General features: G+C 38.1%; 1 protein-coding gene and 1 long non-coding RNA gene across 5 annotated transcripts in view; one reads left to right on the top strand and one right to left on the bottom strand.

The window, feature by feature from the left end:
- ANO4 (anoctamin 4) overlaps positions 1-26,865 on the top strand; it is an 84,218-nt gene that overhangs the window by 4,859 nt on the left and 52,494 nt on the right. For 3 of the 4 annotated variants that reach the window (XM_034403157.2, XM_034403159.2, XM_034403155.3), the window contains exons 2-4: positions 12,424-12,606; positions 21,457-21,567; positions 26,356-26,492. In XM_034403157.2, the coding sequence (XP_034259048.1) occupies positions 12,555-12,606; positions 21,457-21,567; positions 26,356-26,492 (300 nt within the window). In that variant the 5' untranslated portion in view covers positions 12,424-12,554. The remainder of the gene's footprint in view (positions 1-12,423; positions 12,607-21,456; positions 21,568-26,355; positions 26,493-26,865) is intronic. The other variant, XM_087873952.1, reaches the window with a different exon arrangement.
- Positions 237-19,431, bottom strand: LOC117655582 (uncharacterized). Its single transcript, XR_015728914.1, has 3 exons — positions 19,344-19,431; positions 12,975-13,044; positions 237-408 (listed from the first exon to the last, which is right to left on the bottom strand). It is a non-coding gene; the product is annotated as an uncharacterized LOC117655582 (long non-coding RNA).

Here is a 26,865-nt window from a genome sequence, read left to right as displayed (position 1 = left end):
ACCTGCCCTGCAATGGTATTGTAGCTTTATTTTTATATTGGAAATGCAAAAAGTAAAAAGACAACATCCATCACAGAGATTAATGCTCTGTTTGACAATGGCAGAAAAACACTAGTCCAGTCGCTAAACTCAGGGAGATGATAATTCATGCTGATAACAGACACCATATCAGTAGCAGTGCTCACTGAGAGATAAGCCTTCATTAAATATGAAAGGAAAAGCAAAAACAATGGGGGTTACTATAATAGTATTATTTAAATATTTATTGGTATCAGTGCTTTTAATTGACAGACAGCTTCAGAGGACCTACTGTAGGTTTTAGCTCTCGCAGCACATGAGGTAGTGCTTTGCTGCACAGCATGGTGTTAATTCTTTCTGCAAGTTGCCTGAAGACTGCACAGATTGTTGCTACAGAAATAATTAAAAAACTATATTTTACATTCAGTGAGCAAATTGAAATCACTGTAAATAAATAGCATAATGTCAAGTTTTACTTTAAAAATCAATTTATATTGGTTCATAGTTTAGAATCAGAATTCTAAAGACACTGAAGAACAACCAATTGATCCTTGTGGGGCTTGCTTTTTAAGTGAACACGCTTAAAATGCCCTTGTAATAATTGTGGGATTTGTGTTGATGTTGTCTTCATAGATAAAGCTTTAGTGGTATTTTAGTATAAGCAATTATTTTTGCACTTTAACAGCAGTATGCATTTTCAAACTAAACTGTTTGCTTTTTTGAACTGAAATGACATTATAAACATATCTTCAGGCTCTGTCAGATCAGTCCAATTCAGCTTGATTCACCATACATACAAAGTAAGATTTGGAAATGAAAGTTTTCATCTCCTATTGGCCATCATAATAAATTCATAAAAGGCTGATATTTATTAGACCCTAATGACATTTATCTACCAAATGTCAAAGACGTATGCATGGGTATTTGGGTGAAAGGCTTTTCCACATTTGGACTTATTTTTAAGAGAAAACATTCGAACTTGTGTCCAACCCTATATAGTTTTTGTATATTATATATTTCTTTCTTCCATTCAATTCTAACTGATTTTCAGAGACTGCTGTACAAGTCTCTGCAGTTTTCTTGGCAAGGTTTTTAAAAGTGGTTTGCCATTGCCTCCTTCCAGGGCTGAGAGAAAGTGACTGGCCCAAGGGATTCTCCATAGAGAGTTTGTGACTGTAAAAATTGATCTTGGTGGCCACATGCAGCCCATTAGCTACATGTGTGTTGTCCATTCCTGCAAAAGAGTTTTGAGGAAATACCTAATTATGCAATTTTTTTCATTTGGAGGGATTGAAATACTGCTGGTCCATAATTATCAGAAGTCAATCAACTCAAATAATAATATTGGGGCTTCGTCTAAGAAAGATGAAAAACAAAACTTTTTAAAGGTTTTAGTTTAGATCACGGGTGTCAAACTTGCATCATCACGATGGCACCATGTGATGTATTGCAACTTTTTCCCTCTTCGCCAAACCCGGCATGGGCATGGCCAGTGTGTGACGTATCCAGCCCACGGGCTGCGAGTTTGACAGCCCTGATTTAGATCATAGATGTAAGTTTTTATAATACTAGTTGAGATGTATAGTGAGAGGGAAGGCTGCTATTTATTATCCAAATAAGGAAACATAACTACTTATGTTTATGTGACTTTTTCAATCAACAAGCAGTGTAGGCATCAGCAAAAGAGAAAGTGAATCAAGTGTGAATTTCAGAGAGTTGGCTTACATTTCTTTGCGGAAGAAAAAATTGTGGGATGCCCAAGAGGAACGTAGTTTGGTATTGGAGATTGCAATTATTCAATAAAACATACAGGATTAAGGTTTTGCAAATAACCTCTCTTCTTTGGCCGTATTCCCAAAGGTCAAATCCATGCAGATGCATTCAGCCCAATATGACACAAATGCAGCATGGAAATTAAGGATGTAGCCAACAATTCTAGTCTGTTTGCATCTTCAGTGAACATACGTAGGTATTTTTCTTGGAAAACAAATAGTTGTGGTATCAAAATAATCAGGCCCTTAGCATATGTAGCAACAGCAGCTATGTGTTTTGATTTTGGAGACAGAAAGTCAGGAAATCAGCTCAAATATTTCTGATAGGCTTAGCGCTAAAAATTTTAAATACTTGTTAAATTACTTGTTTTATAAAATATTGCTAGCAGCTAATATATGCATTTTTAGTGTTTATTATTTGTGATCAATATAGGTTCTTTTAATCGGTACTTTGATCTCCATCAGTGGTGGGTTGCTCCCAGTTCTGTCCGGTTCTTGAAAACCAGTAGTAAAAGAGGCGGGAAGCTCTGCCCACCCGCCGGACTTCTTTAAGTACGATCTGCGCATGTGCAGAAGTTTCTGCACATGCATGGAAGTACGAGCGCGCGCAAGTGCTCCTGTTGCGAATCAGTAGTAAAGGTAAGTAGAACCTACCCCTAGTCTCCATGATTATTTTACAGTATTTGAATTAAGGCAAATTGTAAGTATTATAGAAATGCAAAAATACTGTTTTTGCATCCTGAGTGTAAGGATGACAAAATTCAAATTCTTTTAAAGAAATCAGCTTCTAGAAGTTCTATTCCACAGATTTAGTGCAGCCCAATAGCATCATAAATACTTATTTATTTTAGTCCTTTGTACTGGTCTCTGAACAAAAAATTCCTTGAGGTACTAATGTAATGTTAACTTATAATGTCACTTTTTCCTCTTTCTTCATCCATAGTGTAATTGGGGAGAACAGTATACAATATTGCAGTATCTTTTCCAAATAATTACACAACTCTTTTGATTAAGTGGATGTTCATATAAGTTTGGCATAATACGAAATGATTTATTTTGGATACTTGGGTATAATATCAGGTAATTCTAAACCTTTGCTTAAAATGTTAAGTGATTTTGGAAAAAAAAAAAAAATGGAGTACAGAACTAATATGCATAAGACCTAGCACTTCAATCCTGTTCAAGATTATTTGTAATTCCCACTGAACATATGAGACTTAATTGTGACCCAAAAGCACACATGCATGTTATGGAAACTAAACTCTTTACTTATTTCATAAATGCAGAATTTTTATCCAATATCTGATTGGAAATGCTTCAACTGAAATAAATCCTTAGAGGATATATATTGCATATAATGCAATATAATAAAAATTAATGATATAAACTTTTGAATAAATTATGAAGAAAATCAACTGCTGTTATAGAATCTTGGCATCATCTTGTATAATGACAATTTTGCAAATGGCATCTGTTTTTTAAATCTTTATGATTTAAGGAGCCAAGATTTTTTTTTGCTTAATTGACTGAATTTTAGCCAAAATCTAGTTACTTTCAATGGTCTTAAACAAGCTGAAATGCTATGTTTCTTATGAGATTACTGTTTTAATTTGATAGCCTTCAGTATGAAGCAAATATAAAATCTTATTTCTGATATTACGGTTTGCTTCTGATTGTGTTAAATTTGAACATAAACTGAGTTCTATATTTAATACTGAAGGTTAATTCAGTAACCTTTTGGTTCTAAGTACTGTAAAAATATTGGGGAAGTACATCTGAACCCTGTGTTAATACGTCTGCTTTGTTCTTCCTTAATGTCAAAGATGAAACATTTCTGGACAATATCTAGAAACTCTTTACTAGGCTCCTTATAATGATTTTGGAGGTACAGAGGCCAGATTTTCAATTATAGCCTCCACCCGCACCCCAGCATCTAATGCTTAAACTGTTGTACACTCATTTCTTTCAGCAAAAGTTGACATGGGTCCCAAATACCTGTTCAACTGGGAAAGTTTGACCATATCAAAAAATAAATACAACTTGTTACTGCTAGTGAAGGTTTTTGGAGGGGAACTAAAGAAGCAACTTTGAAACAGCTGTTACTGAACATTGTAGACAAAGGCATTTCCCATTATTTCCCATCCGTTTTTTGTGTTTGTTTCCCAAAGCCTATTAATATTACTCGGAAGTCCTCAGTGATAAATGCTGGTACTAGAGATAAATGACTAACAAAATTATTTGTGGGGGAGGAGCTAAAAGACTTGATTTGGAGACCAAATTTCTTTTTAGAAAAGTTAAATTCTTTAACTTTGCTTTTATGTAGCAAACATATTCTAGAGTTTACACTACAATTTTCATGAATTTTTTTCCTCAGAGTAGCTATTATGATTATTGTTGTTGTGATGATAAGACTATTGTACAACTGAAATTTGGGGGTGTGCTCAAACAGGACTCTACGGGTTACAAAACTAAACATAACTTAAATAATATTTACTGTTTAAGATATTTTTAGAAACTAACTTATCTGAGTATAATTTTGACAAGATTTCAATATGTAAAAGGGGCAAAATAACATTTATGGACAACATTGCTATGAATGGGCAACGTCTGTAAAATATAACAATATTCTCTGAGATTGGAAAAATAGGAAATCCTGCTAGATTTATTTACAAATTATTTTATTAGTAGACTAAATAATTGTACAGGAGAATAATAATGCTTATAAGTTAACTCATAAGTTGGAAATATAACTTATAAGTTGGAAATGCTGACAAATGCAAATTCAGATAATAAAATTTGGTTGTTGAAAATGGGAGAAACTGAAAAATTCTCTGAAAGTATTTTAATTTAAAATTTCAGAGTATAAGTGTGCTTCGATGTCTTCTACCCAGCCTCTGGAAAATTATGGTATATACGGTATTCATTTCCCCAATTTTTGAATCAATTTTACTTTTCAAGATAGCTAACAATAAATGAATGGAGTCATAGTCTAATCCTGAGAGAGTATATTCCAGATCTCAGGAATGTAATCGTACCTGCGCAAATGGAGGATTCCATATCTGTGCAGGACCTCGCGGATTCCCCAGTTTCAGCTGACCAGGCCTCTGTTTCCGAGGCCGATGAGGTGCCAGACTCAGCTCTCTCTGACGATGAGGGTCTGGTCCCTGACCAACCTCCATTTATTGGCCTTTTTCGGCCTCAAGTCTTTCGTTCCTTACTGCATAAAGCCATAGCGACTGCTCATTTAGGAACTGTTGCCGCTGATCCTACATCGACCACCTCTTCGGATCCTGCTTCTGCCATTTTTGCAGAGCCCACCGTTGACCCAGAGACCATTCCTGCTCCCAAGCTGTTTCTGGATGTGCTTCACCGTCAGTGGGCTATCCCGGGGGCAGGACCCAGCCCCAACGGGCTTGACAAACGTCTTTACAATTCTGCACCCGCTCTTTCAGATATCCTCCAACCTCCATCTGTGGATCCTCCTATTGTGGCCCTTTGCAACTCTTCCCATACTACTGGCCCTCCGGAGGAATCTCTTCGCCTGGAAGATAGGCGAGCTGAGAAAACGTTGCTCAAGGGTCATCAAGCGGCTGCGTGGGCCATCAGGTCCTCAACTTCGGCGTCCTTCTTTAATAGGGCTGCCCTCCTCTGGCTCAAACAACTTCAGGACCGTATCTCTCCTTCTGAGTCTCGATCTCGTCAGGACTTGAACAAAATTTCTGCAGCCCTTGAATGCTCGGCAGATGCGACATTGAACGCCACCAGGTTTGCGGCTAAAGCCCTTGGCTCCAGTGTTACTTCTCGCCGCCTCCTCTGGCTTAGGAACTGGAATGCTGATCTGCGCAGCAAATGGCAACTGGCATCCACTCCTTATACCTCCGGACGTCTCTTTGGTCCTCCCCTGGAACCTCTACTCGTCGAGACGAGACCGTCGCAAGATTCTTCCCTCCGTCACCAGGCGATCTGATTCCCGCTTCTCCGCTCTGCCTCGGTTCCAGTCCTTTCGAGCTCCCGAGTCTGGTACTTATCAGCCACGATACCAACGTCCCTTTCCATCCAGGCCCCAACACCCGGATTCCCAGGTCAGACAGGGGGGCAAGTTCCTCTCCAAACGCTCGTTCCGGGGAGGGAAGGGGCATTTCCCAAGGAGATCCCGCTAGTCCCCACGCGGACCCTCCCATTGGGGGCCGCCTGTCCCTCTTCTTCCACCAGTGGGAAGCGTCTACTTCTGATGCCTGGATTTTGTCCACCATCAGATCAGGGCTTTATTTAGAATTCCACTCCCTCCCTCCCCCCATCCGTTTTCCTTGCCTGTCCAGTCTCTCGGGACAGGATCAAGAGGGAACTGATCGTTTCAGCCATCTCCCACCTGTTGGATATCAGGGCAATCCAACGGGTGCCCCGGGGGCAACGGGGCCTGGAGTTCTATTCCTGTCTATTCGTTGTCAGGAAAGCCTCGGGGGGATGGCGGGCCATTCTTGACTTAAAAGCCTTGAACCGTTACATAATCTATCGACGGTTCAAGATGCACACTCTGTTCACCATCCTCGAGTGTGTGCGTCCGGGGGATTTTCTATCCTCCATAGATCTAACAGAGGCTTTTCTCCACATCCCCATAGCCTGCCCCCACCGCCAGTACCTCCGATTCAGTTTCCTAGGCGAGCATAACCAGTACCGGGCTTTGCCCTTCGGCCTCTCCTCAGCCCGTAGGGTATTTACCAAGGTTATGGCCGCCCTAATTGGACATATCCGGACTCTTCCCGTCCGTCTACAATTTTATTTAGATGATATTTTGGTCCTCTCTCCTTCCCTCCCGGATGCCCACCGGGACTTGTCTACAGTTCTCTCCCTTTTGCAGAGTCACGGTTTTTCTATAAATTGGGCTAAGAGTCACCTTGCCCCGGGTCCCTGCATTATGCATTTGGGGGCAGCCATTGACACCATCTCTTCAATGGTATCCCTCTCTCCTGATCGTCAGGATAGCATTAGGGCTCTGGCCTCTCAGTGTAGGTCGGAAGGTTCAGTCTCTGCCCTGAAATTATCCCGTCTGTTGGGGAAGATGGTGTCCACTTTCGGAATAGTACCTTGGTCTCGCTTGCATAGCAGGCAGCTCCAGTGGTTTCTGCTCCCGCGCCAACGGGCCGGTCAGGGTTCGTCGCTGGTTCGCCTTCGGCTGACGCCCCAAGTCTCTGCGTCTTTCCAGTGGTGTTATAGTCGTATGCCATAACTCGGGGCGCCTATTTTCGGGAGCCTCCTCGCCTGTCCCTGGTCATGGACGCCAGCCTGCCCAGCTGGGGTCCACACCTCGACCATCATATGGCTCAGGGCCTTTGGTCGACTCAGGAACATCAGAACAACATCAATTTCCTGGAGCTACGAGCCGTCAGGTTGGCCCTCCTTCAGTTCCAGACTCTGGTGGAGGGGAAGGATATCCTTGTCCTCACGGACAATGTGTCCACAAAGGCCCACATCAACAAATTCGGGGGAACCCACTCGCGGCTGCTTCTTTCGGAGTCCCTGTGCCTGGGTCTATGGGCCGAGCAACATCTGCGCTCCATCAAAGCGGACTACATTTCCGGGGCCTTGAACATCCAGGTGGATGCCCTCAGCCGTCACTGGGTGGACCAGGGCGAATGGAGCCTCCAGCAGCCTCTCTTTCAGGCGATTGTGGACCGCTTTGGGACTCCCTTGGTTGACTTATTTGCCTCTTCGGCCAATCACCATGTACCCCGGTACTTCTCCAGGTACCCGGATCCCAGGGCAGAAGCCACGAACGCCTTGCGCAGCCCCTGCCCCCCGGCCTTCTCTACGCCTTCCCCCCCTTCCTCTGATCACCAAATGCATTCGGAAGATGCTGGACGAGAGGGCGGAACTCATTCTTCTGGCCCCTCACGGGCCCCGGCAGTCGTGGTACGCGGACCTGAAAACCCTATCAGTGGCAGCCCATTGGCTGGTTCTTACTCAGGGCGCCCTTCACCATCCGGACCCCTTGAGCCTCCAATTAACCGCTTAGTGGCTGAGCGGAGCCTTCTAACAGCGGCCTGTATCCCAGCCTGGGTCATTTCAACTATGCAAGCAGCTCGCCGTCCCTCGACTTGACAGATCTACGAGGCCACTTGGGCTTCCTTCTCGGCCTGGTGCGGCCGGGCCAATATTGATCCGTTCGTTGCTTCGGTAGCTAACGTACTTACCTTCCTTCAGGAGGGTTTTGATGTGGGCCTGGCCCCTAACACTCTGCATCGCCAGTTGGCAGCTATTGTTGTGACTCCGACCCCCGAGCCCATCTTATTGGAGGGAGAAGACTCCAAAAGTGAAGGAGAGGAGTTGGCAAGGCCTCCCTCTCCAGGACCCTCCTCTCTGGCAATGCCTCAGGTGTCTTCCGAAGGAGAAGAGATAGGCCAGGAGCCAGGCACTTCCGAGCAGCCGCAGTTAGACAGCGACGGAGATAAGTCTTGGCTGAATCCCCGACAGAGTCGGAAAGACAAGCGCGCGCAGCAGAGAAGGAGGCATGCCAGAGATTAAGCTGAGTCACTGGACCACACCCCACAGGGGATAAAAGGGGGTGTGGTGGCCATTCAGGCTTTGTGACGGACAAAACTGAAAGCTAGCAAGTCATTCTGCATTTCTGGAACTTTGTTATATGCTCTGCTTGGATTGATTCTTGGACTGGACTGGACTATTCTTTGGCTTTTGTGGACTTACTTTGATGTTTTCGGAGGAGATAAACCTCCCTTTGTAAGTAAAAACTTTTGGCAAGCAGCCATTGGGTTGCTGCCAATTCTGTTATTAAAGGAAATTCTTGTCTGCTGGTTTATTTTAACTCTTGGTCGACTGCTGGTGTGCGTGTGTGAGACAGGGACAGAACAGCTATCTCGACGGTGTTGTCCTGCAGCTCCATGGACTCGCTTGCCCGACATCCTTTCCTCCGCAGTTTCCTTCGAGGGGTGACAAATCTGAGACCGCCGGTTGTCCACCGGTTTCCGACTTGGAACTTGAACAAAGTCCTACGGGCCCTTACAGCGGCGCCTTTCGAACCTCTTTGTCAGGTTTCCCTGTGCTTCTTGTCCTTCAAGGTGTCTTTCCTAATTGCAATCATCTCGGCTCGTCGTATATTGGAGCTGCCGGCTCTCTCCATCTGCCAGGATCTGTGTATCTTCCATACTGACAGGGTCGTCCTCCGCCTCGACCCAGCCTTTTTACCTAAGGTGAACTCAATCTTCCACCGGGCGCAGGAGCTGGTTCTTCTGGATTTTTGCCCTCGCCCCGTTCACAGACTAGAGCGCTCCTGGCACACTCTTGATGTACGTAGAGCCATTAGGATTTACATCTCCAGGACGAGTCCCTTTCGTAAAATGGAAGCTTTCTTCATATCTTTCCAAGCAGATTCTATCGGCACACGGGTCACAGGCCCCACCCTGGGACACTGGGTTAGGGCCACCATTGCTACAGCGTTCCAACAACTTTGTGGCCCGGTGTCTCCACAAATAACGGCGCACTCAGCTCAGAGTGCAGCCATGTCTGCGGCCTGGGCCACCCGGGTGTCCTTGGAAGAAGTCTGCCGGGCGGCCACTTGGACGGCCCTCACTCCTTTCATCCGCCACTACCGGGTGGACTCATTTGCATCAGCGGACGCTGCCTTCGGCCGTCGAGTTTTGCAGGTGGTACACCAACCTTGACTATTCCGGGCCGGAGCTCTCCCGCCCTGGAGGACATTCAGCTTTGGTATGTCCCCAATCTGACTGCCGTTTCTCTCCTATGCGGAGAATGGACGTTGGTCTTACCTGATACATCCATTCTCGCTATGGAGGAAACGACAGTCAGCCCCACCCTTCTGGGTCCGGCCCGGACGGGTTGACGGGGTGGGTGGCTATTAATTCTCTCGTTACAGGAAGACACGTCGGTCTGCGATAGCGCCTTCACCGAAACACTGGGCCAGGAGGGCGGAGCCATGCAAATTTAGCAGACTCGGTCCTATGCTGCATAGAGGTGTCATTCCCAATCTGACTGCCATTTCCTCCATAGCGAGAACGGATGTAGCAGGTAAGACCAACGTCCAGTCTATGCAGGAATTGCATGTAGTTAAAGCATTTGTCCCAAAGGTGCTTTTTCAGGAGGCAGCTGGACTTCTTGTTTTTTTCTTTGAAGACGTTTCGCTTCTCATCAGAAAAAATTGCAGACTACAGGAACCAGGAGCACTACTCAGGTGACCCTGAGGGCACAGATAAACCTCCAAGTGCCCTCCAACTGAGGGCACAGATAAACCCCCAACCTTCAATGACCCTCGAAAAGGATGCAAATGACCAGCTGTCTGCAAGGAATATAAATCCTCCCATTCTCTATTATCCTGTCAGGGCTGAAGAAGCTTCAGCGAAACGTCTTCAAAGAAAAAATAAGAAAGTCCAGTTGCCTCCTGAAAAAGCACCTTTGGGACAATCTTGACCTGGATGACTGAGAATCTCTACAGACTTTTAGTTAAAGCATTTGTTTTTATTTTTAAAAAAGGGAAGCTCCTTGGGCTTACAAAGATTTATTTATGTTTTGAAGATGATAAAGATAGCATGGCATTTAAAAATCTACACAGATGTTAAAGTTAGTATAGAAAAGCAAGAATGTAAATGGTGCCCTGTTGGATCAGGCCACAGCCCTATCTGGTCCAGCATTTTGTGTTACACAAAGGACATTTGTATGCATTAGGAAGCCCGGACTAAAGGACACTAAAATTCTTCCAATGTCAATCAGTATTTAAGACAGGTTATGTATAATTTAGAAGGTACTGTAGTAAACAGCTACCAGCATTATTAGATATTTAATCTGACTAGTATTCATGTTCCTGCAGGGACCAGTCCAGGCAGTCTCCAAGAATTCGACACAATTGAATGGAAAGGGGAGGGGGATTGATGTTTTATATATCTCTTACCATATCTCCTATTACCCTTCTTTGTTTCAAACTAAAGAGCCTTGATTGCTGTAATCTTTCTTTATAAGGGAGCTGTTTCAGTTCTCTAAAATTTTTGATTGGTAATTTTTGAATTTTTTTTAGGTCTGTATATCTCTGTTGGTTACCATTCAGCCCTAAAACAAGATAATCTGTGTACAAATTTAAAAAACACTAGCCCTTCCCCCTCACCTTCTTTAGTCATTACCCATTAATTTCTCCATTCCATCCTGTTTTCTTAGTAATTGCCAGTTCACAAAAACACCTATCCTTTTATTCCATTACTGTTGAATTTGTGCCTTAAGAGGTCTTTGTTCAAGTTTTTTAAAAACTTTTAAAAGTTTTTTTAAATCTCAAGCAATATCTATCGGCTTGTCGTTATTTCAAAGAAAAGCACTTACGTAGATGCTAAGTTTCTAACTCCTCTGTGGACCAAATGAGCCCAGGCCAAATATATGAAGCCAGATATTTTCTATTAATTCCCTAGTTGTAGGCAGCAATATATTAGAACCAGTTTTGTTATAATTTCCAAAATGCTCAGTTTGGCTCAGATTAACCAGTGCAAATATTTTAACTGAAGGCTATGATTCTATTGTTACCAGTTTGCTAGTACCAGCTTCCCCAACCCATAGAGATTTAGTGGGAATAATGGGATTTATAGTCAAAGACATCTAGCATCTTTACTTTGGGAAGGACTGATATAAAAAGTGAATGGAAGCATAAATTCCATTTTTAATTTACATCTATAGATTCGTCATTCCCTTAAGAAATATTGTAAATTATTTTCCACTATACAATCAGAATAGTTTGACATTTTTCCTCAAAGCATTAGCATTAGGAAAGAAAAGCTAAGATCACCTCTGTAACTACTGTGATGCTGTTCTTTTTAAAGAAGTGACATTTTCATTGGCTATTCAAATCAATCTTTTTAAAATATGTATGTGTGTATGAATATAAATAGGATATATAAATAGAATAAATAATATAATTAATATAATATAAATTTCTAATTGTATCAATAAGCTAGAACTTAATTTTATTCAGGAAAACATTTTGAAATCAAAGAATTGGAGAGGAAGGAAGGGATACATATATATATATTGATTTTTTAATTATTACAATAAATTTGATTTGATAACTATGGTTATAAATAAGGAGAGTAAATACACTGACACAGTGATTTAGTTTTGAAGGTAAAACAGAAAGTTATTAATGAAGTTCATCTGCTCCTTTTCAGGACCTTTCCTCTAATATAGATAAACTATTCCTCTACCATCTTTTAAAATCACTAAGAGAGTAATCATAAGATATAAAAAGACAGGTTCTTGTATCTTTAATATTTGTATAGATGTGAGAATTTTATTAGCAGCAAATAAACTCTATTGTTATTTTGCCAGTTTCCCATCCCCTTTTTTTCATACTGAAGAGAGCACATTACTTGGTACTATTAGGAGCTATTAATCTGCAAGTACCTTAAGAGCCTTCATAACAAGGTGATACTTAAGTATACCTACTTAATACAGTATATTGCAACAATAATTCTCAAAACTGGGAAATGTTCAGATTTAAATTATGAATCCAGATTAGCATAAAATTTAGACATTTCTTTCAATTTTTCATTTCAGATTCTACACCAAAATTTGTACTAGTTGTTCAAAGTTTGCCTCCTATAAACTTTTCTCTTTTCCTTTTTGGTAGGTAAAAGCTTGTGTATTCATGGGGCTGAAAATTGTACACAGGTCTACCACAGGAGAAGTACAGCAAATAATTGGCTACATCCATCTGTGGTTAGGCATTCTTCATTTCCACAAGTTAGAAACTCAATAAACATGGAAGCTTCCTCTTCTGGATTTGTTACATCACCAATTTCTCATCACACAGGTATTTAGTTCTTTTGTTTTCCTAACAGCTTTACAAAAATTATCCCTGCTGTGAAATACTGTGTTTAGAATATCTATCAACCTCCATAGAATTAATCTCTAGATTAGTTAATAGATAAAACTACAGTTATTTGCAATTGTCATAATGATTGATAAGGAAAGCAGGAACAGAGATGGTTGGGAGATCTTAGAGAAACTGAGATTTTGTTTCTAAGATACTCTATTATTGTCATCCAGTATTGTTATGCCCACTTTTGTATTTTAAAAAAGCCATGCCAAAATACCATATTTTTCGGAGTATAAGACACACCGGAGTATAAGACACAGCTTAGTATTTGGGGAGAAAATAGGAAAAAAAAATCTGCCTACCAGGTATTCATCTGGCTGGTGTCCTTAGTCTGGTCAGCTTCAGCACATTAGTTTGTTGGTTATTTATCCCCTGCTTGAGGATAAAAAACAGCTTCTAAGGCACAGTTGAGAGGAAGCAGCAATGAGAAAAGCAGGTAAAGCACGGGGAAATCGCTTCACTCGGCTAGCGCCTAGTTAGGGCTGAAAAAAAGCTTCTACAGCAATGGTCACCAACCAGTGGTCTGTAGACCACTGGTGGTCTGCGAGAAAATTTTGGTGGTCCACAGAAAAATTATTTGCATTTTTTATATTGCACTAAATGCTATTTATCTTTTTAAAAAAATCATATTAGTGGTCCGCGGGATTTAAAATTAGGAATTTAGTGGTCCCTGAGATCTGAAAAGTTGATGACTCCTGTTCTAAAGAACAGCTGAGAGTCGGAGCAAAGCATGGAGATCGCTTCACTTGCTAGCGCCTCGTTAAAGCACAGAGGAGAGTTGAGGGAGCAGGCAAAGCTGGGAAAATCGCTTCACTCGCTAGCACCGCATTAGCACCTCGTTAGGGCTTCGAAAAAGCTACATTTGGAGTATAAGAAGCACCCAAATTTTCAGCCTCTTTTAGGGGAGGCAAAAGGTGCGTATTATACTCCGAAAAATACTATATAGTAGCTATATTTCTTCTCTGAATACAAACAAATTAGATAATTGTAAGTTTATCTGTATATTATGTTTGAAATATAGAGATAAATTCACATTAATCTAATTGATAGATTATAATTGCTTATTACTCAGGCAACATGTACTTCAAACATGCATCAAAAGGATTTTCACACCAATGAGGACAACAGTAGCTGCTGGGAATCTTTTTTTGAAATATCATTGGGCTTTCTGGCCATTCTGGCAATTCTGAGCTCTTGAGCAGCAAGAGCATTTATTTTTATTTTTTTCTTTCAAGATCACTTTCAAATTACTGACACTCAAAATATTCATAAGCATCCAATTGTTGTGCAGTTGTTAGAGAGTCATCTCAGTCTAGTGTTTTATATCTATGTAGGAATAACTTAAATTATATCCTGATATACCCAAATGTGTCTATATAAGTTCAAATAAGTAAAGAACATTGCCTATCTTTGTTATATCACTTCACTCTGTGATTATTGTCCAGTTGACTGATGACTACCAGGCATGCAGAGCCAATTGAAGATGTAGCCAAGAGGCATAAAAACATTAACGGCATTTATACGTTGCCATTTGGCCTAGAAAGGGCTGATAGTGTGATTTAATCTAAAGTTTCAAAATGATTAAAGATATTAAAGGACATGATTCCACAACAGCGGGCAATGAATTAGAACTATAAATGAGGCTAAGTTTTAAAAATTGTTTTTAAGTATTAAAATCATAGTTCCAGTATTTATAAATTTCTAAATTTGTGAAGAGGACAGTGGTTCTAGCTACTTTTACTTATGAAGCATGTGGTATTTTCTAGAAGTATGTTTTGCATTCATCCAACAAATTTCTGAATCAAAATGAGCTTTGTCCAAAATCAGTTAAATCTAAATCTGAAACCTCCTGAAATCTCATAAACCTGTTTCCAATAACTGGCACATTTATTTCTAAACATTCCATTTATCATCAGTACCAAACTGGGAGGAAGAGGCTAGACATAAGGAAGTTTTGAAATGTGTTTGAATATTAGTAGCTTGGCTTGGTAATTAGGCTGTTGGTTTGAGCTGAGCTTGGCAATTTGGTTGCAGATGTTTCATCACCATTTGAGGAGACATTGTCAATGTGTTTTGAATTGTGCTCGTCCGTTAGAATTCAGGTCTTTAAATACCTTTTTATGAGATGCAAATTAGTCTGAATGTTGTTTGTTCGGATATTTCTGAGTCATGATCTGATTTCGGACTGTTTGATTGGCTGGCTGGCTGTTGTTGCTGGGCTAAAGTTAAGTACTGTCTGTATGATGCAGATTAGAATTAGAGTTGTTTAACTGGGTTCATCTGAGACGTGGACCGATTTCTTTTGAGACGATGGGTTATAATTTTGTTGTTGTGTTAGTGGAGTGCCTGTTCATTTTTTAAATGCTACCTTTGGGATCATGGTTGATGCAGTTCTTTCGTTCTCAGCAATTGGTAGACTGGGTTGATGTCAATGTGCCTGTTTATTGAATTATTGGTGGAAAACCAGGCTTCAAGGAATTCTCTCTCTCCTTGATTTTGCCTGGGTTACTTACAACTGTTGTCCCAGTTAGATCAAATTTGTGACCTTCTGAATCATCATGGATTGACATGAGGGATAGGAAGGGATAGTGAGAAAGTTTTGTTTCGTAAATGGTAGTTTCTAGTCATAATTATAGGAAATAATAATAATTTCTTTCTTCCTGGAATTTTTCCTGATATTTGTATAGAAATGCTGAATGTTTAATTCTTTTGCTACTATTTACTTCCTATACGTTACCTATATAATATTTATATTACATTTTCTGTGATTTTGGCTTCAGTGGAAGAAAGACAATAAATGTCATTGCCCTTATCTTTCTGACATGTTCTAAGTTGTCTGTCTAAATAATGGCCTATGATTTCACCTTTATCATTTATTTATTTATTTTTAATTTTACTTCAAATTTATATACCGCCCTTCTCCCTAGGGACTCAGGGCGATGTACAGCCAAGTAAAAACACATAAATACATAATACATAATACATAAATTAAGAACAGATTAAAAGGAAATAACTCAATTTGGCCCAAAATTTAAAAAGACAGACAAATTTAAAATCATTTAAAAGGATTTGTTAGGCCAGCCTGGCTTGTTGGAAAAGGAAAGTTTTAAGGGCACGGCGGAAGGCACGAAGGTCTTGGATTCTCCTTATCTCTGGGGGCAGTTGATTCCAGAGGGTGGGAGCCCCCACAGAGAAGGCCCTCCCCCTGGGGGTCACCATCATGCATGTAGTCTCAACCCATCCTAAAATGTATAAGGGTTAGGGGAAAAATACTCCCTTTATACCAAATTTGAATTTCCCATAACCCTTTTATACAGATTCTTTTGACATTTTTACCAATTATACATTTGCCATTGTTCGGTTGTTTCTGACTCATAATAACCCGATGAGCATCATTTTGCAAGGATTGTTTGTCAGTAACTACTTCTTTGAGCTCTTTTACATTTGTGCTTTGGTCATCATTGATAATATTCTATGAATCTCTTTTTCAACTGCCCTGGATTTTCCCAAGAATCTTCTCCAATGACTCTTACTTTCCTGCACACTAGGTTCCCTAAATGTATACATTTTAGCTTCATAATTAGTATTTCTATTAATTAGTCTGGTTTTACTTCATTTAATATTCAGTTATTCACACTTTTTGTCCAATGTATTCTCAACTGTTTTCTACAGTACCATAGTCCAAAGGCATTTTTTTAAAAAAAATTCAGCCTTTGGATGGTCCAGCTTTCAGAGCTATATGTTACAACTGGAAATCTTTTATTTTCTATGACATTTTCATAATGGTGCCCATAACATAAGGGATAAGGAGAGGGGGAAAGCTCTTAAACTCAATAGGTTTATTGAAAAGACCTTGAACATACTTAAATCAAACCTGGAAGAAAGGTCAGCTTTGTCTGCTGATTTCATCCAACTTTGACATATTCCATGATGCTATTATGATTGAGAAGTTTTGGTGCTCTCTGTTTTCTTGCTGATATTTCATTACCAAATTATTGCACTGATGATATTACCTAGTTTGGATAATGAAACATCTACAAGAAAACAACCAAGCTTTGAGACTACCAAGAACCCTTCATTTCAATGCTGAGGTACAAATATTCTCCTCTATCACAATTATGATTTGAAACATCAAATGTGAAAGATATTTAACTTAAGAATGTAGGCAGCATTCCCATTGCCCAAATCTTGCATAGAGGTAATGGGGGTTAAAGACCTGGAGATAATCCACCTCTTCAATTGCTAGGAGATATGTTGCTGGTATGAACTGTAAAGGAGAAAGAAAAAGGCAAGAAACAGAAATGTTGCCTTATTTAGCCCATTTGGCAAAATGTGCATTTTCAACTGTGTTGAAAGTTTGGCTGGGAATAAACATTGCTGTAAGAATGCTGGAAAGTCAAGTATGCAGTTATCAGGAAGCATATTTTAGTTGTGCATCTAAATATGGAATGTATGCTAGTTTCAGTGTGGAAAACATTTGGATTCAGCATTTGGATGGAATGCCTGTTCAAAATATTGCTATAGTTTATCTCACTGAAAAAAGTACATTTCTTTGTTTTTAGCAATTAACTATTTTTCATCCTATGACCACATCATATGCAAAACAGCGATAATACTATAATGCAACACTTCTAAAAAGTAAAAATTATTAAAGGACAGCATGTTTTGAATACCCCCAACAAATAGAACTGCTCATAACAATTGCTAATAACTAATAATAAAATATGAATGTGACTGAGTTACATCATTTTGTAACTGAGTCAGATCAAAAATTCTTTCTTTTTCATTTTTCAGTAGCAATTGCATTGTTATCATAAACTGTTTATGAATAATGAGTATTTCTTGCAGTGGAAATTATACAAAAATAATTTATTAATTTTTCAGGATAAATTAAAAGAACATAAATTAATCTATTTAGCAACTGCATTATATTAACTATAGTTTTCTTTTAGAAAGCCCTAATGTCTTAGAAGCACAGTAACTTGTACTGTGCTTGTAAGACTAATGTCTTACAAGCACAATAACAATGAAAGTGATAGCTGCCTCTCATCCTATGTATCTGCTTGCACTTAATACTCAAATATTAAATTTCAAGCAGCCATTATTGTCATAGCTGTTGATGTACATCTGTTTTATGATTTTACTACAATCTGAACTAATGGCTATTACCAGTAGTGACTCCAGTATCAATAAATTCAATATATCAATTACACAATCTGTGAAATAATACTTTCTTTCGTTTCTTTTGAAACTCCTGCAAATCAATTTAATTGAACAAAATAATTTCTAGCATGATGAAGAAAAAAATATACATCCTTTCTCAGGGTGTTTTTAATTTATATTTCCAATATAAATTAAATATATGTCCAATATTTCTCTTGCTAAACTGAGACACTTTTTGTTTTCTTTTATAAAGTAGGAGTTAAATTATTTTTTTGTTACCATGTTTGTCTCTTCCTAATGCTGGGACATCATTCTAGAAAAATGGTTACTAGAGCTAAAATCATTTTTTAATTTCATAGGCTGTTTTTATTTGCTTTATTTTCTTAATACACAAGAAATACAGTACATAACTAAATTTCTCTCTTTTTTAGTTTTGTTATTGTAGATATGGAGTCCAGTAGAACATTGGACAGGTGGAAAGACATTTAACCCTCAGTATTTTTCGTGCTAAAATTTTTCTGCTACTTATCCTAAGGAAATTATGAATCATAGTTCATTGTTATAATTTATAATTATTTATTATACTTGACTGTTGGGGCCACATTTTTCTGCTATCCCTAGTAGCTGAGCATATTTTTGCAAACTTAATTTGGTAGACCTAATGTTGGGCTTGGTATTATATTTATACATACTGCTAGTGGAAGGGGGTGACGGTCCACTTTTGACTGTATTAGTTTGTCTTAATTTCCCAGTGCACTTGTACATTTTATACAAGTATTAATACATTAGTATAAATTGTATTTGTGATACAATTTATAAACCTAATTATACAGAATTTTGCAATAACAAAATGAATTCTCATAATGCTTCATGGAATATAGATCACTTAATGTAGAGAATATAAAATGCCAGTGCCAAAGCTTTATTATGATTTATGTTTAAAATAAGAATTCTAAACTTCTGAAAAGCTTCTCTGAATCTGGAACCCTTATACTTTCAGTTTCACTCACCTAGTCTCACTGTAAAGGCAGAAAGGTAGAAGATCCAGGAGCCTTCAAGTTAATTCTTGACTCTTAAATGAGTGATCTATCAGAACACAAAGAGTCTTACATTATATTTCTAAGCTCCTGCCCTCCTCCAATGGGAGAGGGGGGGGGACTGGGAAGGAGAGGAAGTTAGAAGGTTTTTTTTGTCATCAGGAAGGGTTTTTTTTGTCATTTAAACTTTAAAGAAGGTTTAAAGTTCTCATAGAAACAAGGAGAACAAAATACAGATTTTGTCTGATTGATCCTAAGATTTAGACTTGTACTAAAAAAAATCAGAAAACCGGAATCAGATAGATAGCATTGGCAAGGAAATTAGAGTGCAGTTATGCCAGCATAGTTTACTTATCTGCAGTGCTGACTTTACAGCTATGTGTCCCCATTCTTTGTCCCTTTATCTTTGTTTGAACAAATAAGTGCCAGTTTTGTATGTGGATCTCAGCCTCATGTAATATTGCAACTTACCTTTCTTTATTGTCTTTCTTCTTCTGCTTGCTATTATTTCAATGTTAAATTAGCACTAGAGTTACACAACTTCTAGTAATGTCTGGAGATCCAGGGATGAATTTGGCAAGCTTGATAGTGTGATGATGACCAAGACACCTCACTTCTTTGCAAGCAGTATTCATAGATCCAAAGAAGGCAAAATTATCAGACGCATATAATGTTGTCATCACACAAACATCATTATGACATACTTGCAAAGTATGCATAGCAGTTTTTGTGTGATGACATCATTATGCTTGTATCATTATATATCATACACACAGACACCTTGTTGATGCTAGCTCTTCTCTGCTACAACTATATATTAGGAATATATCAGTCTTCAGTTTCCAGAGCTTTGGCGGGCAATATATTTATGACTAATTTCGATCCTGATTACATTTATTTGGTATTGCAGTATATGTGCAGAAATAACTCCTTTTAACATAAATTATTAAAACTGCACATGTGAAAAGATGATTTATCAATAATAAATTTTGGAAAATTGATAATTTAGCCTCTGTTATGTTTTGTAAAATTTTGTTAAGTAGTACAATTTTTACTGGTTCAAAATAATTTCCATACTGTATATTGTAATGCTACATTTTGTATACTTTTGGCAAAGAAAAGCTAAACAATATTCCCTGGCTAAAGGGATGTGCTTTGGAACAGCGATTTAATTTGCAAATGCAGTTAGTCCAGTGGTGAGATCCTAACCGGTTTGCTATTGGTTCGCTGGCCGCGCATGCACACTGTGCACCAAATGCGTGCTGCATGTGCAGTGCACGCCAAAAGGAGACTTGGAAAGATAAGTAGAAGCGAGGGAGGGTCAGCTGTGGCGTGCAATTTAGCTTTGCTAGAAAGTAGGATTTCCTGCTTTCTAGCAAAGCTAAACTTCTGCACAGCTGATCCCCCACCCCCACTGTTCTACTTACCTTCCCAAGCCTCTTTTTGGTATGTGCTGCGTGCACACGCACGCGCAGTACATGCCAAAAGGAGGCTTGGGAAGGTAAGTAGAACAGCAAGGGGGGGGGATCAGCTATGGCGCGTGATTTAGCTTTGCTAGAAAGCAGAATCTATTGAAGAGGTAAGACATTTTCATACAAATATTATTTATGGATTTCCTTTAGGTGGCTCTGAGCTACTTCTCAATTTACTTTCCATATAGAGCTGTGTGTTCAATATACTATAAAATCACAGTGTTTTCATCATTCCTGTATTTTGCAGATTATTTTGCAAAATTACACCCCTGGATTCCCCTAACAGCATAGCTCATTCTTGTGTGGAAAATAAACATTTGCTTTGTCATATGAGTGACAGAAAGTCAAACAAGCATATTAAAACAATACATGAAATGACAAATTATTTATTTATTTAAAACTATTTATATGCAGCCTACTAAAAATAATAACAAATATAGAATAATCACCTCCAATCATGAAAGCCATAACATCCAGCATTCATTTTATGTTTTGAAGACATGATAAAAAATAATATTTACTTCTTTCTGAAACAGACTGCACAGCTGATCATCGGAAATACCGGTTTGGAGGAAACAGTAGTTTTTTTTAACTACCGGTTCGCCCAAAGCTGTAGCTAACTTCGGGCGAACCGGTACCTTTATAAACTGCCAGTTCAACCGAATCGGCAGGGTTTTTTTTACTACCAGTTCACCCGAACTGGTAGTTTTTATCACTACCGGTTTTCCCGAACCGGAGCAAACAGGTAGCATTTGACTCCTGAGTTAGTCAAATATATTGTCACTTTCTAAGTAGCCGGTGAGAACAAATGTCTATGGAGAGGTAAGGAAGGCAAATAATAACATGTGTGTAATTACTTTAAAGAAATTCCAACAAAATATATTATGACACAAGTTGATAATCATGATATTTGTATCATGACTTAATTTCACATGTTGTTTTGATTCATGTATGCTGCTGGGAGTGTTTGTTTGACTGATATTTCCCTGCACTATTATATACGCAAAAATAAATACACAATAGTTGCTGCTATGGTATCTTTTCCATTCATTGCTGTTGCAGTCACTACTAAATTGTTGCAAACTCCCCCTAATTCTCTTCAATTTCTTTAGATAGAAGAGAGCAATGTCATGGTTGTGAGCTGGAAACACCAATACCAATAAGGCCTGATGCTCAGAAGACACATGTGGACTTTTCAGAGATTCTTAATGCAATACAAGAAAGTAAGTTATTTTGTGAATCTTAATTATATAATATGTGTTCATATATGTGATTCAAAAAATGAGCTAGAGTGGTTATAATTACGAGAATTGAAGGTTGCTTCTTATATTTAAGTTTGATAAAAAATGAATGTCTGGAAAAGACTTCTAGAAGTAAGATACTTGAAATGTAAGATAATTGAAATATTGCTGAGCACATTATAAGCCGCCCTGAATCTCCGGAGAAGGGCGGCATATAAATCAATTTTTTTTTAAAAAAATGTCAATATAAGTGACAGGCCTTCCTCCTTATCGTCTAAGCATAAAACCATAAACTAAACTGGAAACACGTGTGAAAAAAAACTTCCACTGAGTCAGACCTTTACCAGAACCAATGCTTGAAAAGTAGTCATAACTTTAATAGCTTCTGAAAGGTAAGCAGGCCGTCTCAGAACCAGACAAATCTCAGAGGAATGTTGTTCAAAAGGCCACTAGGACAATAAAGAAGGCATGTCTCCTGCTTCACAGAGATGGTATTGCCTAAGGAATGGAACATGCCAACCTTATCCATTCTTACTGGATGAAAAGAAATAATTGGAAGTAAATGAGTAGATGGAAGTAGATGAGTAGCTTGGCTCTGCTTCATGGAACCAACACCTAGAATTGGATCCAGAAAGTGGACTGGTAATCACTGCAGTTCACAAAATAGAGATATCACATGGACCCATTGGATTATGCCCTTAATTATCCATGCTGAAGTTTCCAAGTGGTCATCAAGGGCAGCTCCTTATATTGCAGTGATCCAATTGTGAGGTGACAAAGGCATGAATGACTGTCAGCAGGGTTTCCCCATCCGGAAATGGGCTCAACTGGCACATCACATCCATCCAGGTCCCTTCACAGGTCATTAACAAATGTAGCCAATGCTGTGCCTAGGTCTAAAACCTGATGAAAGGGATCCAGGTAATCTACTTGATCCAGGCCTTTTGAAGCTACAGCATAATGATTTCCATAGTAGGTAGAGGTTGGGAACAGGCTTCAAGAGATCCTGTCCACTTCCATAATGCTGTTGTGGCCCGTCAGCGGCCTGTGCAGATTGTAGCTGATTCCGACAACGAGGCTGGTGTGGTGCTGCGTCAGCAGCCTGTGCAGCTGGCGCTCGAGTCGGACAGTGAGGAGGCTGTAGAAGATGTGGTGCCAGAGGCAGGGATTCAGCCAGGGCCTTCAGAACCTCCAGAAGCTCCTTTAAGTGAAGAGGACGAAGAGGAGGAGCCTCTTCTCAATGCACGGGCGCTTAACTGCCAAAAGGCAGGAGTGGCTCCTCAGGAGGAAGTCTCCTTGAGAGTAAGGCTTGGGCCTAATTGGCCACTCCCTTAGCCTATTTAAGAAGGAACGCCGCTTGCAACAAGCTGTAGAGAACAACTTTAGTTCACTCTTCTTCCTGTCTGCAAAATTGCTTCTGGGCTTTCTGCCAACTCTAGTAAGACTGTGATTACCTTATCTTAGAATTCTGGTAGGCTGTTAAGACAGTTCGTTAACAGCCTTTGAATGATAAAGACTAAGTTATTTTAGTAAAATGAGTTTTGTATAGAGTTTGTGTGTGCTGCGTTCTTTGGGGTCCGTAGCTGGGGCAGAACAAATGCCAACAGCTTAGTTTCAATTGGTCAACATCGTTATAACTGTTGATAGATAATCTTTTTCGTGATGTTATTGATATTCAAGCTAATAGCCATTACTGATTTCGGTATCAGTGGATTCAATGCATCAGTTACGCATCCTGTTAAATAATATTTCATTTTGTTTCTATTGAACTTGCTGCCAATGAATTTGAGTAAACTGACTTCTAGCATGATGAAGGAAAATGCCGTAGTATATACTTCGTCTCAATATATTTTAAAGTAAAGTATTAAACTGAGACATTTTTGCTTTCTTTCATAAGGTGAGGGTTGTAGAGATTATTTTGTTACCTTCTTTATATCTTCCTAATGTTATTGCATGGTTCTAGAAAACAGGGACCAGATTTTTATGCTATAGGCTGCTGTTATTAAACTTTTTCTTAGTAGACAAGAAACAAGTAACATTTATTTTGTTAAAGCTTTCTTTATTATAGCTATAGAGTCCATTACACCATGATGCATGTGTACTAAAGACATTTACTCTTCAATATAAACTACTTCTTCTGCTGTTATGAATAATATAGTTATTTATTATACTTAATTGTTGGAAGTCTTCATCTTAAAGAGAAATTCATTAAATATATATCTCTGCTTATTCTGTATTGCCTCAACACGAAGCCATTATTGGATGTCACACTAACTCATAATGTAGTTTGCTTTCTTACGGTTAAGTATTATATCTGAATTCAGCCCTTATAGTTTATCTAAAAAAATTGTCGTTGAAACAAGCCATTACCTATGGATCAAGCCTTCCCAGATTGCCATGCCAGTCCTCAGGCAACTTCATAGGATCTGTATAATTCCCATTTTTCCTGAGCTCAAGTAGAATAAACTTGAATAGTTTATTGGTAAAGTGGCAAGATGTTTTAAAAATGGTAAACTAACAAAATGAAAAGATGCATACATTATAAAAAAAATACAGAACAAGTAATTAAAAATGAAGAAAAATACAACAGTAAAAATAAAAATATAGCGCATAATGTCATTACAATAATAATTACAGTTCTCTATATAATAATCCCTTTGTTTTTCCTTTTTCTGCTATTATTTTAAAAGCAATAAAAACTATATTAAAAATGGTACAAATAGTCTATCCTGATCTTAAAATGCAGTTACTACAACAAAAAAGTTTGCTTCCTATACATTGACTCCCCTCAGAGAACATTCCATAAAGGGTTGCTATGGGAGCCAAAACAAAAAACTTGAAACATTAACTCACGCGGCTTGGCTTTTGCTTTGAAATTCAAAAAATTATCAGCTTGACCTTAGATTGTTGATTAGCAAAGAAACATACATCTCTTCCTATATTTCCAAGTTACCAAGATATCTAACTATGGATCCTTAATACACAGATCCTTAATACACAGTGGTGAAGTGAAATAGTATGCTAGTTTGTCAAGAAACGATTATGAAGAGGATTTATGAGTCATTTGATCAATTACCTATAGTATGCATTTTCTACTCTCTTTCCTTTTAATTTTGTGATATTTATTTATGTTCACTGTTAATTATTTATTATTTTTATATAATTTCAAAAGACATTTGTTCTTTTCTGTTTATACCATTATTATGTTCTTATTGCTATAGCTATTGTTTAACAATGCAAAAAGAAAATCCTTTACATTATAATACAGTCATTTTCAAAAATAGAATAGTCCTCGGGACTAAATATTTACCTGATACTGGCACATGAATTCCAGTAGATATACATCCCTGAATGTGAATAAAAGGACTAGACCTGACTTTTATTCATTAGAATTATATTCCATCTGTAGGGGTGTGTGTGTGTGTGTGTGTGTGTGTGTGTGTGTGTGTGTGTGTATGTCTGTATTCTGTATATACATAAGGTATATATTTTATGTATCTATAGTATATGTGTGTGACTACAATATATGTCTCTGTCTCTATACAAGGCTAATTTTTCACTTTTCTAAACTAATGGTGTTTGTACAAATACAGTACATATACTCCAAGCTGGCACTTTTATTGCAGTTATTTCATACGCATTAATAAATTTGAAGCAGATTACCAGGAGATGGGAATGAAAAGATTTACAAATGTAGCAAACTCAACTTGATAATACAAATAAGATATTGATCATTTACCGGTATTTGCTTGTTTTTTGTTTCTTTCATGAATGAAAAATAAATTGAAATATTATTACATCATTTAAACCGAGTCAATAGAAGGTATTTCTTAGCCAAATATAAAACTTAGACAATATTTTGGGGTACAGCTTTAAAGTTTTCTTAAGAAAATAGTTTTACGTCTCATAGGACTTGGAAAATAATTAGATTCTGTAGAGTGGATATAAAAATGAATAATAGACATTGGAATTCCAGTCAAATATTAAGAAGTTAAATGGCTGCTAATATTTATCATGAATTTAAAAACTGTACTGTAGGTCAAAACACAGAACATGTATGTATGAATCACTGCCACTTAGAAGATGCTTTGCTTGTTCATATACCATGATCTGTTATAATCTGAACCTGCAGTGTGTTTGTGATGCACCAGAACAAAGATAATACATATAGTTATAGAATGTCCCCTCAGGAAATTTCTAGGCACCTGGATGATCTCATTGCAGCCACACCAAAAACAGTTAGATGGTTAGCTTCCTTAGATATTGAATTATAACATCTATCTCACTGCAATTATATGGTGCCATATTATGGTGATTTTATTATGGTTTTATATTAATTTACGGTAATATTTTATCTTATATATTGTAGTGTGTGTGTGTGTATGTGTGTGTATATGTATGTATTTGTATATAATGTGTGTGTATACATATGCATTTTATGGTATGTGGTATAAAAGATATATATATACACACACACACATATATACATACATACACATACATACCTTGCTGATGCTTCATTTAAACTTATACCAGTATTTGTATATCAGTGATTGCATGACTTCTGTAGATGCCATACGCTAAATAAATAAATTCTGTTATAATAGATACACATTACATAATTATTTTACATTATATAATTATTGCAGAGGCCAGACTGATCTTGTTCCTACTAGATGTGCTGAGCTCATCCATGCCAATTTTGAAAAAATTTTTGACTTTTTATTATTTAAAGCACTAATGTTTTAATTCTTTGTCATTGCTTTTTAGTAGCTAAGGATGTCAATATTATTTTTGATGAATTAGAAGAAATAACAAACCCTTCCAAAGATGATGAGTCTTTGCTTCACCATGGAAACTTGACTAGTACTTCAGATGATACTAGCAGATTGGAATCTATTGAAGAGGTAAGACATTTTCATACAAATATTATTTATGGATTTCCTTTAGGTGGCTCTGAGCTACTTCTCAATTTACTTTCCATATAGAGCTGTGTGTTCAATATACTATAAAATCACAGTGTTTTCATCATTCTTGTATTTTGCAGATTATTTTGCAAAATTATACCCCTGGATTCCCCTAACAGCATAGCTCATTCTTGTGTGGAAAATAAACATTTGCTTTGTCATATGAGTGACAGAAAGTCAAACAAGCATATTAAAACAGTACATGGAATGACAAATTATTTATTTATTTAAAACTATTTATATGCAGCCTACTAAAAATAAAATAACAAATATAGAATAATCACCTCCAGTCATGAAAGCCATAACATCCAGC

Source organism: Pantherophis guttatus, chromosome 7 (assembly GCF_059756535.1).
Source record: "Pantherophis guttatus breed Tessera chromosome 7, ASM5975653v1, whole genome shotgun sequence".
Lineage (NCBI taxonomy): Eukaryota > Metazoa > Chordata > Lepidosauria > Squamata > Colubridae > Pantherophis > Pantherophis guttatus.
The sequence above is the reverse complement of the archived record's forward strand: the minus strand, read 5'-3'. Positions and strand labels throughout refer to the sequence as shown.